Source organism: Miniopterus schreibersii, assembly GCF_964146895.1.
Source record: "Miniopterus schreibersii genome assembly, chromosome: 1".
Classification (NCBI taxonomy): domain Eukaryota; kingdom Metazoa; phylum Chordata; class Mammalia; order Chiroptera; family Miniopteridae; genus Miniopterus; species Miniopterus schreibersii.
The window spans coordinates 41,687,422-41,707,761 of record NC_138101.1 but is presented as its reverse complement, the minus strand read 5'-3'; the positions used below and the strand labels follow the sequence as shown (position 1 = coordinate 41,707,761).

The 20,340-nt window shown below is 36.4% G+C and overlaps 1 protein-coding gene across 1 annotated transcript; it reads right to left on the bottom strand.

Annotated features, from left to right (window-relative positions):
- Positions 1–703: 703 nt before the first annotated feature.
- Positions 704–19,766, bottom strand: AFM (afamin). Its single transcript, XM_081150842.1, has 15 exons — positions 19,587–19,766; positions 17,099–17,147; positions 16,663–16,795; positions 15,760–15,971; positions 14,792–14,924; positions 14,037–14,134; positions 13,147–13,276; positions 10,607–10,821; positions 7,472–7,604; positions 6,091–6,188; positions 4,931–5,063; positions 3,710–3,933; positions 2,788–2,920; positions 1,549–1,606; positions 704–890 (listed from the first exon to the last, which is right to left on the bottom strand). Exons 1-14 carry the CDS (start codon positions 19,672–19,674, stop codon positions 1,571–1,573), a joined length of 1,815 nt encoding a protein of 604 aa, XP_081006968.1. The 5' UTR covers positions 19,675–19,766; the 3' UTR covers positions 704–890; positions 1,549–1,570.
- Between the last annotated feature and the right edge of the window lie 574 nt (positions 19,767–20,340).

Genomic DNA, 20,340 nt, shown 5'->3' with positions numbered 1-20,340 from the left:
GAATATTCTCAAGTTTTATTCATTAAGCGATCATCTTCAATTTCAGACACTGAAACACTAAATGCCTTAAAAGTTTAGAGATTGGTAAGGATGGTCAGTCCCTGAGCCCACGACTAACCTTCATTTCCTGGCTTCCCAGTTCCTACCCCTCCCTCTCCTTAGACATCACTGCAAAGCACTTACAGCTCCAACATCACAGCAATTTTGGCTTGGAATGGAGGGAGAGATGAGTCACTGTCACTCTTCTTTCTCTCTAAATAACACATTTTATAAGGCCTACAACATGGCCATACCTGAGAGGTAGTGTGTACAGGGGCTAAGAATATTCTTCTGGAATTAGAAGATCAAACCTTGGTTCTGCCAATTACTACTCATATGACACTGAACAAATCAGTTTATCTCCCCAAGCCTCAGATTCCCTGTTTGTAAAATGGGAATAGAAATGATGTCTACTTTATAGAGCTGTTAGGACTAAATGAGAGTGTTAGGCATCCAGTGGAAAACACTCCCTGCCAGCTGGTGACAGTAGCAGTAACAGTGGCAGCAGTGCTGGATGCCCTCAGCTCCCCTTTTCCTTCCCAGCAGCAGCACTGCAGGATCTGTGAGGATTCTGTCCACACAACTGTTATTTCAAGTCCTGCCTGCCACGCAGATTTAGCCAGTGAGCCAAAGATCCTGATGGAATAAACGAATCTTGAGTGTTTAATTTTGTTATTAGTTTGACACAACATCAGTTTTTGAGAAGCAACTTTATATTTTGTTGTTTATTGCTTGAGGCAATAACATGATTTCAGGAGAGGGTCTTTTTACTGTGTTCTTCTCAGAAAATGAAATTCACCACAGGACAGCTGGGAGTAGGTAATTTGGTCTTCCTTTCTTTCCTCTACAACCTGGGAAGAAAAAAAATCTTATGCAGCAAAAGAATATGAAATATTATAACTTGGGTGATGGAAACTCATGTATAAAAAAGAGCTAATGGTAACTGTTTTGCCTCTTCTAGACACAAGCCTACTCTCTGTGGTGGTCCAGGTCTCTCTTCCCAGGCACTGAACAACTTTGTTCTATCTGCACTACAGTTTGTTCCTAAAGTTTGTGTATGAGTCTTACCTAAACTGCAGAAGAAAGGGCATCCTTTATATATCTTTTTAAAATAGCAGACATTGCTTTTTGTTTCTGTAAATGCTGCCGCAAGACTCTTGGAACCAGTTGACTGAGGCCCGTGTGCCATCCCAACCCCTCCTCACTCTGTCTACATTCTGATATCCGACTGCCTCCCCTTTCTGGTCCAGAGAGCTGAGTGCAACAGCCGAGAGACTCTTTAGGAAACTGCTTGAACAGTAAGAAGAAGTGCTGGCTGAAACGCAGCAGCACTAGCCTACAAGGAGTGGTAGATGCCCAGAGAAACATCACAGACCAATACTGAGGTCTGTTAGGAACAAGACATGTGGGATGCACCAGAAATCAAAAGTGAAGCATGAGAGGGGAAGAGCCAGGGTGACCAGAGAAGCTACAGATGCAACTGGATTTAACTGAGATAGAAAGTATTACCTTTGATAGTTTTTTATGTTTCTCAAGAAGCCTGGCTTTTGGCTGCCAATTTTGGACCCTAAGAGGGGGAAATTAAATAATAAATAAATAAATGAATAAATAAATAAATAAATAAATAAATAAATAAATAAATAAATAAAATATAGGAATTAAAATTAAGACATTATTTAAATTTAGAAAAGCATGTTGCCTCAAATTTTGGAAAGAAAAATTAAATTACTCCTATATTGTACAGGGAGACAGTGAACACTCTTTCTTCAAGTGAACTTGAGTTCAGACATGCCAAGCCTTTTATGAACTGCCAGTGGATCTATCCCTCCCTTTACATGGCCTCAGATATACAGTCCGGTAGATGCTAGATATTGATTCATGCCTCTAATTATGTTAAGCATTTTTTTTTTTTAAACTAATGATTTGTTCCAAAAAATTTCTCACAGACTAAGCACTCAATAGAAAAGTAGAGGGCTTTCAACCAGAATGAAAGCAGAGTGTGAGTGTGTGTGCCTGTGAGTGTGCACGAAGTACATGTGTGTACCTGAATTGTGAGGGAGTGTGGAGTGGGGAAAAAAGTGAGAAAGAATGTTGGAAAACAGTGAAAAGGCACTGCCACGGGCTGACATTCGCAGGTACTGAGGATCCTAGGACATTACAGCGAGAGAGTCAGACTCCAGTCACTGGAGTGAGAGCCAGCAGAACACGTCCTTTCTTCCCTCTCACTTCCTTACTCTGTGCACATGTACTCTCGACCTAGGGACGTGGGAACAAGGCCAGGAAGGTAAGAAAGCCATATCTTGAAAGACTCCACATACTACTGCCCTCCCTTCTCCTCTCCCTCTGGAGCTGACTCATCTCCCTCCCAAGTCAGTTTGACTATTTGTTTTACTACAATACTGGGTGATTCAAAACAGAAAAGACCAATGGTATAATTCAGGGACAGTGACCACCAACCATTCTCATTTACAGGTAGTGAACTGCAGTTCAGTTTAAGTTAATGTCCAACACTGGTGACATCAGAACGCAGGTTTTCCTGACATCTTTTCTTATACCATGTTGTCACCAAGGAGACAGTGCCAAAACCCTATCACAAACAGGCTGTATATTAGTTGTGTAGCAACTGTGCTCATAAACATCAGCCTCAGAGACACTGTGGGGAGGAAGCAGGATCTTATGGGGAGTTCTGTTGTATTTGATTTGACCAGGAATACTGGTAGAGTTTCAGTGGAAAATAAAGAGACCTACCTCTTCATTAAAGCAGGCTTCAGGCCCCTCTGCTTTGCAGCATTTGTCCACTAGATTAGTAAACTCAGTAAGTGAGGACCGCAGCTCATTATCTGTAAGTTCAGGCTTTAGCTTCACTAAGTTCACAAGAAACCTGTGACCCAAAGACGTCAAATAGAATGAGTTAAAGATATTTCTTTCTTAAGCTCTGTTCTCCAAAATGTTTGATATAGTATCACAAAATCAGGGAGGGGGGGTAGGGCTCAATTTGGGTGAGTATAAAAAGTTAAAATATTCTACTTTTGAAAGGGTCTCCTGAAATTTTCCTATTAAATATGGGATGGATTTTCATGGGAACATTCTTTACAGGCTTATGTAACTATAGACAAGATAGTATAAAAAAAATGAACATGTATCATTATCACAATATTGTAGAATATGTGACTACATTTGATCTTTCTAGAAATTTTATTTCCACTGCACTTGATACAGACACTGCCTAAATCCAAAAATAGGTCCTATTTCTCAGCATTTATAGCATTTCCCCAAAAAATAAAAATAAAATTCTTGTCTCTTTTGGGCCTTTCCTTTTTCTCAAACACTAAGTGAGATTCTCAGGGCAAACATCTAGGACATGCTCTCAAGAAAACCTGATTCAGTATAATCCCATGAGTCTCTGCTGGCCACGTTAACTCACCTTTCCAAGTCACAGTCTGCTGGACACTCCATGTCCATAGCAAAGGTAAACGCTAGCTAGGTTTTGACATATAAACAATGCAATCAATATGCTCTGGTGTTTTCCTGAGTTACAGAGACAGGATAATTTGATGGAAGGAACAAGATTGTAACCCCAAAATCACATATCCATTACAATAAAGCTTCTCGTTAATACACGATGTGTCTTCAGGCTGAAGAAAAGATGAGTGGAAGGGACTGTTGGTACCTGTCTTTCTTTCTCTGGAGCTCCTCACTATGCACCTGACACAAGTCCATGTGAAAGGTGAATAAACCTTGAGAAGCAGATGGAGGTGCATATGTTTTATCAGCTTCCAAGCCCTCAAAGCAGTGCCTCCTGAAGGCAAAGTTGGTTTTACAACAGTGGTCCACAGCAGGGTTGATGGTTCGATTTTCATTTACTCCACACATCTCTCCAAGAACTAAATCGACCTGTACCAATGAAAGCTGGAACTCAGATAGGACTTTAAAACTTGAATGGAGCTTTGAAATAGGTTAAATGAGCAGTTAGATTATTGTAAGTTCACTGTTAACTTTACTCAGAAAAACCCATGCACTCATAACACAACACTATGTACAAAGGAAAGTAGAAGCTGGAGTCCTAAGTGGCATTACATATAACACAATTTCAAGCCATAGCAATTTAAATGCCTCGAGATTAATTTTTTGTTACCATATGTACAATTTGTGATTGTTAACTGCAAACAGCTAAGTCAAAGTGGCACCCAAACACTACAGCCCTTAGATTTATTTCTCTCCTGGGATATCTTCCAGGGTGCTGTTCAGCTCAGCTCTAAAGAAATACACCCAACTTGCAATTGGATGGGAAGCAGCAATTCCCTGACTGGCCTGGTGGAACAAGAGGAAGAACTTGTAACATTACTGAACATTATAAAGTTTCCTGTGTCATTCTGAAACATTATTGTGGTTCTTAAAACAAATTTGCCCTAATAAATTACTTCTATATAAATAAGAAGTAAGAAAGATGATTTGGAGAACTCCAAGAAAATATTTAAGACATTCTCTTTTGCTACTTAAGATTTTGATTCAGTGAGCCAAAAAGAAAACTTGACATTCCTTGTTTAACAATGTTGAAAACAATGAAGAGGGGAAGAGACAGATAATTGCTATAAAGCATGAGGACAGATAAATAGGTATAAATACAGATATAGATATATGGATATATGGGTAATAGATATAGATATAGATGATATATAGATATATAGATATACATAATAGATACAAATATAGATGATGATAGATATAGATGATATAGATTATATAGATTATATAGATGATATAGATATATATGATATAGATATAGATGATATAGATAGATATAGATATAGATGATATAGATAGAGGTATAGATGGAGATATATTTTGGTTTTGTTTTTTAAGAATAGTCAAGTGCATGCACCATGCTCACCAAATTATCAACACAGGCAAACTCTTCACTCAGTGTGCAGCAGGTGGTCAAAGCTGTCACCATTTCCTCGCCAAGAAAGGTCAGTTCGTCAGTGGAGATCTGAGGGGCTATCTTTGAGAATTTGACCAAGTAGCTGAAAGAACATTTGTCTGTTTGGTTCTGAATGAAGCAGATACCCATTTCCTCTTGTCTGGCTACCTAAACCCTGACCCTTCAAGGCTACGAACAGTGTAAGGACAATATGAGCCTCAGCTCTCTCATAAAAAGGTAGAGAACTCTGTTTTCTTGCACACTGCTTCCTAGATCTCTGAATTTTGGCTTCCTTCTAATTTCACAGTAATCTCAGAAACTCTCTGATTTGTCCTTCTTATTTTACCTGTGAGTTGAAGAGTTCCTTGGCAGCAAATACCTTGGCTAGTATGTAAAATCCTGCTTGAAATCCCTTGCATAGGTAATAAATATTTTAAAGGGAGAATTTAATTTCATTAATTTAATTTAATTTAATAAATACATGTTGGGAAAGGATAATCTGAAATGAAAGAAACTAAGATCATTAATGGACTGAGTGACTTCCCAGCAAACAGCCAGATTGCAGAAATAGTTTAATCATATTTTTTAAACCATGTTGTTTTTATTTTAAGATGTTTGGTTTCAACACACACTACATTAATTAAGGGAATCCAGAATAAACTGCATGTTATTCATGAATGCTCACAAGAGCACTAGCAAATAAATATTAAAGTGTTAAGCAGATCCAAAATTATTTCTACAAACTCAGTATGATGGGCTTAAATCCTGGGCAAACCACCTATTCCTTGGGGAAACTGTAACAACCTCAAGTTTGCTTCACTCCATCCCACACCCTCAAATGGGGAGGAGTCCAGAAGTTCTGGGCTGAGAGTGAGAAAGGCAAGTCCAAACAAAAACAAAAGCATTATAGGATCAGTTTTTCCAAAATCCTGCATTTCTTTAATTTCTAGCCTCCTTCCTGGCAAAGGCTTAATAGGACAGCTCAATGTCCATTCTTGGCTCTTGTGGTTTTGTTCTCTCCCAGAGTTCATGGATTCACCATAACTAAATGACTGAGCTAAAATTTTCACACTTGGTGGCTCTATTTTATCCTGGTCACAAGTGTTAACCTACTTGTACAAACCACTTACTGGTATTTTAAGTCATCTACCCCCAAATTCTGGAAATGTTCACATTCTTGTTGTACTATCTTGAGGCTTTTCTCAGTTGTCTCATTGAATTTGTTTTCCTGAAAATAAGAAAAATTATGTTTATGAATATTTTATCTGCAATTTAATCATAAACTTCATGTCAACTTGTCCAATAGCTTTTTTATTTATGTGGTATTTTTGAACCATCACTAGCTTACATTACTCACTAAATCAAGGGTAGTTTTCTGTATATGTGTATAAAAAATTTGAATCTCATCAATTATAGTTATAAATATGGTTTTTGCTTAAATATGAAAGTCCAAATTTTTCATCATTGTTTTGTACTTTTATTGGAGCTTTCCATCTAGCAAAGTATAATTCAAATCTGATGGTGGCGAGGATCATATTTGATTCTCACTTTGAAGTACACAGAGCAGTTTATCTGTTTTACGTAATGGAAACTGGCCTTGTGAACTAGTGACTTGCCTAGAATGACGCAGCTAGTAAGTACTGCTACAGAATATTTTAAATCCCATTTACCTTTATTTTATACCTTCTCTTTCATCATTCAGAATTGGGAATTAAAACCTCCAATTACTGTCTTCAAATATTTGACAAACTCTCTCATGAGACATAAAATTGTACACACTTGCTGAGTGGACACCAGAGAGAAAACTACACACCAGTGGGTGGATGCTGTGGGACAAATTGTGTCTCCATGTAAAAAAAAAATTTTTTTATAGCAGTATGTTTTACTTAAGGATCAGAAAAAGACCTCCTCACTAGAGACAGTGGCAGAGCTGTACCAAAACTCAAGTCTTCTTACTTCATTCCTCAAATACGAATAGGTATAAACTGGCTTTTATAGCAAGTGGAAGAAATTTTTTAAATAGCTCAAAAGCAGCATATATCAAATGAATGTGAAACAAACCAGAAATGCCAAATAATTTTTATAATTCAAAAGGAGTGCATATGAGTTGATATTAAAAACACTAATTTCAATAGGAACATGGGTAACTTTTGTACTTTTCAAATCATCTTTAATAATCATTTATTACTTTTACAATCATAAAAATATCTAATATGGCTCAATAAGATACAGAGTACATAAATAAAAATATGTAAATGTAACATGTTTAATGGGAAGAGTTTCTTGCATCAACACACAGGATTAGTAGTTCAAAACTTTATGCATAACCCAAACTGATGATTTTGGTCTCCCCAATGGTCAGTTCGCACTGAATTCAAAGTAGACTCAGATTGGTCAGTCACATTTCCTGCCCCCTAGACCAAAGTAAAACTTTGGTATGAATTTTGAAGTGTCTGTTGTTTTGATTCATTTGGTTTGTTTATTTCTCTGGGCCTACACCGTGGAACCTACCGCATTGCCGTAACAGTCTGGAGGGTTTTCTGCATTGCAGCACTCTTTCAGGAGGTCATCGTACACTTTAGCAATTCTTAAAAGCTCTGGTATAGACAGTTCTTGATGTCTCCTCGAGTATTCATAAAGAAACCTGTGATGTGTAAAATATTTTGTATATTAGAACGTAGAGAAAGAACAAAACACCAAATCCTGCTGTCTTTTAGTCTAGTCAGATCCAATACTGAGTATGCGCTCAATGCTGTGTCTCCTCTGGTTTGGTCAGGGGATGATTTAACAGGGCATTCTGACTACAGGCGATCATTTTACCTAGATTCTCTTTTATATTATGATTTAAACTAACAATGCTTTTACTTAGAGGATAGAATCGTTAGAGTTATTTAGAATTAATTATTAAGATGATTTAATCCATAAAGCATCAGAAATATTATATCATAATACCAATACCTTAGAAAATACATATTGAGTATAATTCTGCTGGAAAATATATTTAGACTTTCAACTTGAGATGGTGGAAGTATGGCTTTCTTCCCACTCCCAGTGCTGATTTGGTGAGATTGTGGAGCCACCTTTGTCCATTACTTCATCCTGTCACTTGTCAAATATGGAAGTCACCACAACAGCAGCTCTAAATTATTGGCAGTGGTTTCCGTGGCCTCAGTGAGAGGACCCAAGGGTATAGGTGGGTGTGATTTGGGGAGAAAGTGGGAAAAGGACAGCAAAGAGGCTAACACTAAGCTCTTAGCAGGTGCTAGGCACTGGATCAACATTTGGGTGTAAGAGAGAAAGATATGCTTCCTGGCCTCTATAAACACTTTCTCACTTAGATTTAGTTAGTCCTCAAATAAGTACTACATTATAGCTGAGGGAACTAAGCCTCTGACCAGTTAAGCACCTTGCTATTAATGGAAGCATAGAATTTGAACCTAGGTTCCATGCGATGCCTACTTCATTCTTTTTTAAACTATAAAACTCCCTTCTTAAGAGTCTTCCCCAAAGAGAAGTGTCTCAATTGAGCTCCTTACAATCTTCTCCATAAGAGAATCTTACCGACTCAAAATAAACTGGTCTTCCATGCTTGGTGAGAGCAATACCGCACAAGAATTTTTGAAGTTCAGTGAACCCTTTTGCTTTGCAGCCTTTGACTGTCTTGATTCATCTTGGTCTTTCTGACATCATTTCTCCCCCTCCATCTGCCTTCTCAGTCCCTTTGTGGGATATAGTCCCATGCCCTAAAGCAGTGGCATTTAACCTTCGGAAAATTAAGGGTTCCTCTTAATATCTGACATAAGTCATGGACCTTTCCCCAAGAATAAAATTACACCTGAAAACACACCACCAAATGTTGCAAACAAAAATCCTTGGAAGCTTACCCTAGCTTGGCAGATCCATTGAGGTCTTGTGTCAAACATTCCCATCCAGAAAGGCTGCACCTAAAATCACTGTTTTGCCTCCTCTTAACATGCTCATTGTTGCTCTATCATTTCTCCCCACTATCTGTGTTGTACTAGTGATTATGACCATAAAAATTGCTTTCATTTAGCAAGCGGCTGTGGAAGGCTCAAGTGAAATGCATTACATCTATCATTTGGTTTACTTTAATTTGACTTAGTACCATGACTTGTGAGGAGCAATAGATCACAGTGGTTATAACAACAGGCATCTGGAGTCAGATGGCTTGCATTTGAATCCTGGTTCTACCACATATCAGCTGTGTGACTTTGGAGCAAGTTATTTAACCTCTGTGCTTCAGTGTCCTTGCTTGTAAAATGAGAATAATAAAAGTGTTCTAACCTCAGAAGGTTGTTTGAAAATTAAATTTGATAGTAGGTAAGAAGCACTTAAAACTTGGTAAGAATTCAATAGCTTGTATCTCCTGTCCAGGCCTCCTTCCAGAGCTCCAGGTTGTCATATAAAATTGTCTTGTGACCATCCCAATTAGTTATTCCACAGGCACCTCCAAGCCAGAGTACTTAGATCCAAATGGACTCTCTCACCCCCAAAACCTGCTTCTTCAGCCATACTTCCCATCTCATTGAATCTGAAAACTACTTACCCAACCACCTAAGCCCCAAACTGGGATTCATTCCAGATGAAGTTTCTAAAAAACAAAAGTGATTTTTTCCTTCCTTATTCTTTAGTTAAAACCCTTCAGCGGCACCTTGTTACTTAGCACGCCTGCATGATCGGATCCCTTTTACCTCTCTCTACTGTGTCCCTCACTGCAGACACCCTACCCACAGCCACACGCACACCAACTGGTTTTATACTTCCATCACGCTCTACCCCCTCTGTCTAGATCGCCAAGATTTCCTCAAGAACTTCCTTCCAATCAAGCCTTTCCAGTGGCCCCAGGTAGAGTTGACCACTTCTTTCTCTGCCCTCACATTACTTAGCATACAGTGCTATCAGAAATAAAAGAAACTTTCTTGCACTCATTTATTTATGTCTGTCTCTTCTCACATTACACTCCCTACTGATGAAAGCTTACTGGGGATATAGAAACCTGAGAGCAAATCTAGTAAAGTTCTTGGATTATATTTCATTACCAATAAACTTTGAATGAATGCATGAATGAATGAATATTCCATGAATTTTATATATGATGAATTAAAGTGCAGAAAGGTTCACTTGTCCCAGTCACTCAACCAGGACTCAATCTTGTCCCTTTGGTTCAAAGTCCACTAGTTTTCCCTGAACAGCTTTGGGGTGACATCGCATGGCAGTTAAACCTACAATTTCTCAGGTCAGAACTTCTGGAGTCAAATCCTTACTCTGTCACTGTTTTTTAGCTATGAACTTTGAGCAAGTTACTTAGGTTTTCTGTCCCTCAGTTTGCTCATCTGAAAAATTGAGGGAAGTCATTTATTTTACCTGACCTTGTAAGAATTAAAATAGATAATATATATAAAGTACTTAGCCCATTGTCTGGCACATATTAAGTACTCAAAAAATGTTAGCCATCAATACAATAACACAGTTGCATTTTCTTAAAATTGTGAAAATACTGTAATCTATAACCATGATTTTTTAAAGTTATGTGATACCCAATGATTTAAATAGTTCCCAAATTAGCCAAATAAGTCAAATCCTAAATTTGTTTGCCTTATAAATTTCAGTATAGAATTATATTACTTAGCCATGAAGGTTTCTCGGTCAGCATCTCGTTCTTCACACACATTTTTATTTTCAGTAAATTTTTCTTCTCTTAGAGATAAATCCTTTGGTTTGTCATCTTTATTTGCCTGAATTATGCAGTTGTCATGCTCTGGTATTTTCTTTTCACAACATTCTTTAATTTTGCTGGAGATGGAATCTTGTTTTGAACAAATATGGCTCATAACTTTGCTCTGTACCAAGTAAGAATCAGAAATGAATTTATTTTCACAACTTTATCAGGGCTAGATTTTCCTTCATAGTGGAATGCAAAGCCAACCATGAGCATAACATCTGAAATTGCATTTTGATGGATAAAATATATTTAAATTTTGTATTAATTTAATACACATGAAGTTTTATATAAAAACAAGCTTTATTAACTCAAGGTTTTAGATGATATAACTATGAAAAATAGACTATTACAAATTCACACTTATTGTTAAATGTTAATGTGTTAAATACTTTACCCTTACTTCTCTGATATATTGGCATTTTAAGTTCTACGTGTTGCTTTTTTTCCCATAAAGTTTACCTGTGCTTCAATGAGGGCCACCAAAGATATGTTACTTTAATATCTACAACCCTAGATTTCTTCTTTTGTGGCCTGAAACTACAAGCACATAGTAGAAACTCAATAAATATTTGATAAGTAAAAGGAAGAATGGTAAACAAATGAACCACTACAGTAACTACCAGATGAACTTCTGAAACACAAGAAGCTGTTCTACTCATTGTTGTCATTTTCCAATGGATATTATTAATTTGAAGCTGTTCAGTTTATCAAATAATGTACAAAATTTTAAAAACCTTACTGTAGTCCCTCTCCCTACCCCTCGTCCCAATTCTGATCTCCACATAAAGTTGTGGAAATAGGACAGAGGGTAAAGTTATCTTATTTACACATTAGTTGGATACTTTTTTAGGAGCTGATTGGCCCCTAGTTCCTTCTCCAGTCTCTCCATAATGAGGCTGCACATTCTTTCTACTCTCTGTTCTAGCTTCACATGAACTACATTGAGTTCCATCAGAACAGCAGGCCATTCCAGGCCTCTGTGACTTTTCTCAAGCTGTTTCTTCTGCCTAGAACCTTTTTCTGGTCCACACTGTAGGTGAAGAATGAGATGAAGCTCTGGGTTGAGGTGAGAAATGGAATGGGAATTGGAACCATGTTTTCAATAAACCACATAGAACCAAAGAGCCAATCTTTGCAAACTTATACACATCTCACCTAAGGCTATCATCGCTCTAGCAACACATATTTAATTGTCTGGAATTCATTACTATTTTGAATGAAATGCCATTTAATTCTCCTTCTTTCTCCATAAGGGCATCAAAGAAGATATTAAGAATATAATATGATCCCTTTGTCGCAGCTCCAAACTTCACAGAAAAATCTTCAAATATATCTTAATTCAGTACATTATATTTAATATTATAAAACCCAAATCCCCATAAACAAACAATACAAAAATAAATAGTTAATGAGATTGTTTTTAATTGGCGTATGATTCAGAACAAAATAATTCTTAGGGACATCTGTTGTCCACTGCTTGAAATAAAATATACATATCCTTATATTCTAAAATTCAGGTTATTTAACATAATCTTTCACTATAAATTTAAAACAATAAAACTAATTAAAAGTCACTAAGAAAAAGTCTAATATCAACTAAGAAGCCAGAAAACTTAATGAAATTGGTTACCCTTGTGTGCATAAACAGCTTAAACTAGGTCAGTATATTTACCAGTATACACCCTTACAGAAAAAATTTAAAGACTAGAGTAGGAGTTATTTTAAATTAACATATTCATTTATTCAGAAAGACTGTTGCTAAATAACTGGGGAAACTCAGAGAAAGCAGTTCTTAGAAACAGAATGGTAACAAATCATTCTCTGAGCTTTACTATTGATTTTGGGTATCTCTAAAAGAGGACTTGCAATGTTTTGTATCCTCACCTGAGGATATGTTTGGTTTTTTATTGATTTTAGAGGGAGGAAGGGTGCAGGGAGAGAGAGAGAGAAACATTGATGTAAGGGGGAAACATCCGTTGGTTGCCTCCCATATGCACCCCAACCAGGGATCAAATCTGCAACCCAGGTATGTTTCCTGACTGGGGATGGAGCCCACAACCTTTTGGTGTATGGGACGATGCCCCAACCAACTGAGCCACCCCCCTGGCCAGGGCAGGATTTGCAATATTAAAAAATACTTCAATCCAGCCTAAATGAATGTTCATGGATTCTAAATTTATGAAGTTTCATGTCAAAAGCATTTAGCCATATGAAATAGAATCTGCTGAATAATCTAACAATAATCCCATGTATTAAGCCCAATGTTTTATTGGGGAATTTTTGTAAACATTTTACTTTTTATTATATTTATTTTATGTTATTATTTAACAATCTATTAACATTCTCTTTTCATTGTGGTAAGGTAGCCTTGCATTAGTGCAACTTCAGAATGAAAAATGGCTGTAGAAATCACTATCTTTACTTGGTTTTAGAGAATATTTACCCTGCCACGGATGCACTGCACAACATCCCCTTCACAGCAGCCATCAAACTTGGTAGAAACATCTTGTAGAAGGGAGGTCAGTTCCTTAAATTCAATCTTGGGGAATTTTTGACTAAGTATGGCAGTGTATCTGGAAAGAGAATTGATAAGCCACTAAAACAACTTGGACAGCAAGTAAGCCAAGAGGGAGTTATTTGATGATATAGCATAAGTAGCTGCAGAAAGCATTGGTGAACTTGTTTCTTCACAAATGTCTTCACCAAATAGCTGTTTATACATTGCATGACCTGCATGATAAGTTTGAAAATCCTAGGCTGATAGTTGAGTTCTAAATCAGGACTAGGGGTAAAAGGCCTGAGAGATGTGCTCTCTTCCAAAATTTGTATAACAAAGCACATCTTGTAAGGACTACCACTTCCCCTTGTGAGCCCATGGCGAGCATGGGTAATCCACCACAGAGCCCCATCCTGCTGATCTATTTGAAATCTCAGAATTTTTCTCAAAATATTGCACTAGCACCATTATTAATTGGTTCAGGTGAGCAATTGAGATAAAATTTATCCATATAAAGTAGCCTCTTAGTCCTTGAGGTCAAAGATGGGCAAATATGTCATAGTAAAGCGCGTGGAGGATTTGACTTCTAGTTGGGAACTCCTAGACCAATTCAGATTACCAACCAACCAAAAACCGTCTCAGAGATAGCCCTCCTGCTCTCTGGACTCTCCCCGCCCTCCAAGGCTTTTTTCATCCCAACATAATGTCCTTGTTCTGAGCTATCCACAGTCTGAAGAACTAGGAAGAGTATAAATAAAAAGTCATCAACGATTTACCAAAAATGGAACACAGACAGGAAAATACAAGTAGGACAAGACATGTATTATAAAACTCACATAGATTTTAATACTTGTGGTCCAAATTTCCAAAATGCCCCACACACAGTTTTTTCATAAGAAGACACTGCTCTTAAATGTTTTATGACAAATAGTGCCTGAAGAAGAAAGAGAAAAATTCTATTAAAGCAAGAGCAAAATCCCACTATTCTCTTAATTCTTAACTACATGTCAACCAAGCTATTCCAAAGCTGGCTCAGAAATAATTTTTTTTTAATTATGCAATTTTTATTGTAGTAATTTTACATATCAGAAGAAATACGCATTTGTGGTGCATTATGAAGGTGAGGCTAGTCCTTCTGATAACTGAATCACACTTGGTGGGAAGCTGCATCGTGCGGTGTGTTGTGAGCTTCTTCTCTACTGGGATGATTCCATTTTAGGGTTAGCTAGAAGAAGGCTTGTCAATGGTAGAAGATAAAATGTCAAATTTTACCCTGAATATTTATTTTTTGGAAATGTATATTTCTAAATATATATATATTACGGAAAATATATATTTCCCTGTAAATATTCCAATTTACAAGGAAGAAAAAGCCAGAAGAGAGTCCCTGGAAATGGGTGATTGTCTTTCAAGGATCTCAGGTAATAAGAACTTTTAGATCAGCAGCAGGTAGCCAAAGGGTTGCAAAACCAGTAAAAGTAGAAGAGAATGCTTATAAATGGCAAAAAACTCGTTTGCTATAATTTAGTTTTCAATAAGGATCTGCTGTGTGGGTGACTTATCCTATCCATGAAACAAATGGAATACCCACCTTTATCTGAAAGCAGTTAGCTTTGTCCTGTTCTTCACAACATGTTTTAGTCATCTCCTCAATATCAGCAGTGACTCTTAGAAGTGTAGGGGCGAAAACAAAGGGGTTCCTTCTGGACACTTCATAGATATAACTATAAAAGAAAAAAGTAGAGAAGGAGGGAGAGGAAAGAAATGAAGGAATGGTAGACAGGGAGGAGAAAATTGAAGGGAAGGGAAATAGAGGAAAAGGCAAGGAGATCAAGTTGTGAAAATGAAAGTACAAGGAAGAAGGATTTCCCATTAGAGAAGTCTTCAATATAAGACGGCATTATCCAGTCTCCAATAAAAGTCTTTTAGCATCTTATCATTGAATTGCCAACTCAAAAATGAGATTGATGATTGCAGTTTTAATCCCAAACCCTGAGATATGGCTGTTGTCCTTCCCTCCCCATGCTACCAGATGGTCAGCAGTTCTCTCTTCCATGTTTAAAGAACAAGATACCTAGACACATTCCATCTGAGATTCAGGGACAATATTCACTTATGTTTGAATAGACTAGTGATTTAGGTTCAATGAGTACAGCAGTTTTCAGAAAAAGTCTCTGCTTCTGCAATTACTACACTGTTGAAAACAGATTTTTGCTAAACATTTATTGATTTCACGTTTACCTTCGGTAAAAGCTACACCTTCCTTTTGGGAAGGCAATATTATTTCCTCCACTAGCAATTTTTCACCATGCATATACTCTGTTCTAGAGCTTTTCACATTAGAAATTATACATCATTAAAGAAAGGATCTTGAAAGCAGATTTCATATCTTATTTATGTTTATATTCTCAACACTGAACACAGAATCTGACACACAATAAACGAGTGAATTAATTGTTTAATGAACACTGCTATGTTCCTTTGAAATAGGTATTAGGTATTCTTTAGACTAAGAATATTTCTTCAATTAGATCATTTTTCTATTAAAATTAAACTTACTTGTTTAAAAAAGATTCACTGTTATTTTTGTAAGCCTGGCATTTCACTTCAGGATCCAGAGTAGGGAGAGGAAGCAGAAATCCTACATCAGCTTTCTTATGACGGAAGAAGCAGAGTCTTCTTTCAAAGTCAACCTTACTGCAGCAGTGTGAAAAATTGTGCTTTTGTGGCAGCCCCTCCATAGCACATATTGCTTCTAGTAGAACATCATTCTGGACAATAGAGACATAAAAGACACTTTTCATTCATTGTATAATTTCTCAGCTTTTTGAGATGATACAACGATTAGTGAGCATCACTCTTTAAGGAAAACATTGCAATTTTCCCATTATTGGTAGCAGAGCATCTTGATCCACACCCTTGACAACCATCCCACTCTTCTGGAAACTTTCTCTATCCTATCCTGAGGCTCTCTAACCTCTTTATTTTCCTTTGCTGCTTATATTTCCCTTGCCTAACAGCATTTTTTCTCCTCTCCTAAGGTGACAAGGTCACTGTGAATGTGTTGGTAAAGTATTTAGTAGTGGTGTTTAGTAATACTTTTCTAGAGATGCAGATGGTGATTCTATGTGGGAAAGGCCAAGAAAAGAAGGTGTAATATTAGAGTACATTTGAAAGAGGCAGCTAAGAGGAACTACCTCTGTAGTTCTGTGAGTTTTGCCAGGCTCTTGGCTACCCTATACCTGCATATGTAAGGCACGGACTGCAAGCTCATGGCCAAGTCCTCCTGTGCATCATAATAAAGAATTGCATCTCTCCTAAGAAACTATTTTATCTTAAATACCAAAGCCGAGCAAAATAAAAATGACAGCACATAGTATCTCTTTTTAGATTTTCAAGCCAAAAATTCTCTGTGTTGACAAATAAACTTATTTGTTTAAAAAATGCAAATAATTTACTCACAGGCAATTTTGAACACTGAGGGAGTTTCACGTTGGCCAAGCATTGATCTCTGTATTCTGTCATGGTTTTTACCAACATTTCTACTTCTTCAAAGGATGCCTCCTGAACATATTGAGCAAATGTAATGATGGTGCTGCAATAGTCCATACAGAGTGCACAATGATTACCTGCAGAATTTCCATGTACATCCAACAAACTCATAGGAATATCCACTTGTTGACTAACCTCAGGAAATTACCAAAGTGTGAGGTTATAAACTGTACTTGTTGACAACTCAATTACCTCACCTGAATTTTATGATTAATACTGTATTTACTTTTTTGATATGGTTTCTATTTAATTAAATTACTTTTGAGAAGCATTAACAGTTCTGGAATATGTCAGATAAGAATATGATAAACACCATCATCATCAAAACAACTTTAGAGAAACTCACATATATCCAACATTGTCCTCTATAAATTTCTGGGTAGTATTAAAATAATCTGAAAAGCAAAGATATTTAAGTTATTATATATCCTGGTATTTTAACATTTTCCCAATAAATAACTATACAGGATAATTAAATTTACAAAGTATAAAATAGAGAACTAATGGTAGAAAATAATTTGGTATATTCAACAAGAAGAAAAAAAGCCATATGAACCAAATATAGGATCTTATAATCACTGATCACTGATTATGAGCTCAAGATAAATTCATTAAATTGAATTGACTTGAATTAATCTCAAACTAACCAGACTTTAGATTTGTCACGGATAGTTCCCCAACCACAAACATCAAATACAAACACCACTTCCATGTTAAGTGTTTATCATGTATGACTATAAAAGTAATAGGAAGGTAAACTGATAGGTGATGTAACGTTACAACAGAGTCAAACAAGAGCTACCATAACATGCTGGTGGTTAGTATAGTTTACAGTGCTAGCAAGACACTCATATTTAGGTGATCTCTGGAATAGTCTCAGATCATTGATTCCCTCCCAATAAGCATAAACCAAGTACATTTACATTTGTCCACATAGACGCTTTTATGGAGTTGTTACTTCTGCAAAGGATTGAGTTGTACATTATGAGGCAATAAATGATGACCAAGGCATTGCCCTTGGATCTCAGGTTCCTAAGTACTCTCACAGTGCAAGTGACTCATGAACATGACCATGTATAATCCAATTTAAAATGTGTATGACAGCATACCGGTTAGACAATCATATACTTTACAAAGTGTTCCCCTGATATTTCCAGTACCCACCTGGCACCATACATAGTTGTTACAATATTATTGATTATATTTCCTATGCTGTACTTTACATCCCTATGACTATTTTGTAACTACCAATTTGTACTCCCTAATCCCACTCTGCTGTACACCTGAAACTAACATAAAATAATATTGAATGTAAACTGTAATTGAAAACTAAAAAATTAAATGTATGTGACATTCTAACATAAGGAGGGTAAGTATCTGACAGGCATGCTTTATGATCCCTGAGTGAAGAACTAGAAATGGATTATGGTTGGAGAGACATATGAGTTGAATCTGAAAAAAATGTACAAGATTTCAGCTAACAAAAAAAAAAATGAGCCTCATCTTTCTGTATGGATAGAATAATATGAGTAAAAGCACAAAGGTGAGAGATCTTGGGATGTTTTTAGGGAAAGTCAATTAATCCATTTTGATGAGCACATGGGTCATAAAAGAGAATAATGGAATCTAAGGTAGAAAGGACATGGGTCCAGATTTTGGGGATCTTACATAGAAAGCTGGGAGTTTGGGCTTCAACTGGAAACTGTAAAGAGCCATTGAAATGCTTATATAAAATAATTGTTTCTATATGCTAAGAAATTCCAGCCAGGTAGTAGTATATCTAATACACTGTGATCTCCCACAGTGCCTCATGAATAGAAAGTGACAAGAACTATTTGTCAAATAGATGGGTGGAAGAATGAACGGATGGATAGAAAAAAGGGAAAAAAAGGCAGGAGACTTTTGCAATTGTCTTATTGAGAAATCAGCAGGACACAAATTTTAGTAGGATAATGGGAATGCAAGGGAAAACATAGATGCAAAAGATATCAGAGCCAAAAATCAACAGAATTTTTGAACAGGTTGTTACAAGGGGCAGATGAGAAGGAAAATTCAAGAACGACCACTCTTGTTCAAGCCCTGTGACTGGGTCTCACTACCAGGCACTGTGGGGGGGTAGCAAACTAAGTAAGACACAGTCCTCATCTTCAGGGCATTTTGTTCATTATGCAGTAATCAATACACTTATAGCACCTTTGTGCAAGTTACAAACAGATGCTTCTTCCAAGCCAGAAGGATGACAAAAAGACACGTCCTCTGATCAGATGAAGTTCAGAATGTTCCCCCTTTAGGTAGAAGAAATATAAAAGTCACCCTTTCCTCCAAACAGACATTGTCTTGCCAGGCTTGCGGACAAGGGGTACACAGGTTTGGGGAGATTTATAAACTGTACAGTTGGAAGAAGCAGGGTCCTGCATACCCTAAAGGTGTTTTCTACCCAGTTAGGAGATATGTTAAGCAACTAAAGGTTCCAAAAAACTCCCAGCTCAAATCTACTATTCACTGTTACCATACACTATACACATTTGCAAGAAATACAAGTATTTCAAATCCAAATTATATCTCCCAGCAATACTTTCTATACTGGCATAAGACTCATGACCATTTGCTGGGTGTGATAACTGCCTCTGTCTATAGGTTGGGTAATATGACCACCAAAATACAAAATCTGGAATAGTTCAGCATATCTGATCAGTATATATAAACTAAGAGGGACAGAGGAGAGAAAAATTACATTAATTAATTAAAATTAAGTTAAAAGAATACAAGTTAAAAAAATAGAAATTACCCCCAACTTAGTCATTCCTTAGCTGATATACAAGTAAATTTCTTACCAACATCTTGAGGCTTTGTGGGCAGGTTTAGGGATTCAGTCAAAAAGAACAAGAAAATAACAAAAACTGCAAGCTTTAACTGTTTCATTTCTTTAGAAATCACATTCACAAAGGAAAGTAATGCTATTGAAGAAAATCAAGTTTTTATATTATTATTTGACACTGCTAGTAAAAAAGTAACCTGTTTAACCTATTCCTCACATACATCATATTTGATTGTTATTTAATCACATTGCAGAATTTTTGCTAATTATTAACTAGGAAAAAATTATCTCTGTGTTTCATTGGAGAAATCCATTAAGTTAGAAAAAAGTCCAAAGGTTAAGCATGCACAATACCTAATCAAATAGACAACCAAAAAATGTAAAATATTGCAAATGTGAAGAGAAAAAGAATTAAAATAAATAATTCAACAAAGAGAAAACAGAAATAGAAAAATGTTAAGTTTTGCTGATAATCAAATGAAGTTAAATTTAAAAATAAATAATAATTTTTATACCTGATAGAATTAGGAAAAAGAAAACAATTAAGATACCTTATTCTGTAAACACATAGCGAAACAGGTACCCATACATTGAAAGCTTTTGGAACACATGTTTATAATCAGAATCAATAGTCTTAAAAATATTTATGTTATTTGAACCAATCACTCAAATTTTTGAATCCATACTGAGAACATGATCTTAAATATGGAAATATATTTAAGGACATGAGAAAGAAGAAGAAATGCTAATAAAGCAGGTGTTAATGAGAA

What these genes read in the sequence shown, in the direction of transcription:
- AFM (XM_081150842.1), bottom strand. Translation starts at nt 19,674, where the DNA reads ATGAAACAGTTAAAGCTTGCAGTTTTTGTTATTTTCTTGTTCTTTTTG. An exon ending in CTCAGTGTTCAAAATTGCCT is followed by an intron (nt 15,972 to 16,662) that starts GTGAGTAAATTA and finishes TCTATTGTCCAG; the next exon opens with AATGATGTTCTACTAGAAGC. An exon ending in AGTGAATCTTTTTTAAACAA is followed by an intron (nt 14,925 to 15,759) that starts GTAAGTTTAATT and finishes TTTCTTTTATAG; the next exon opens with TTATATCTATGAAGTGTCCA.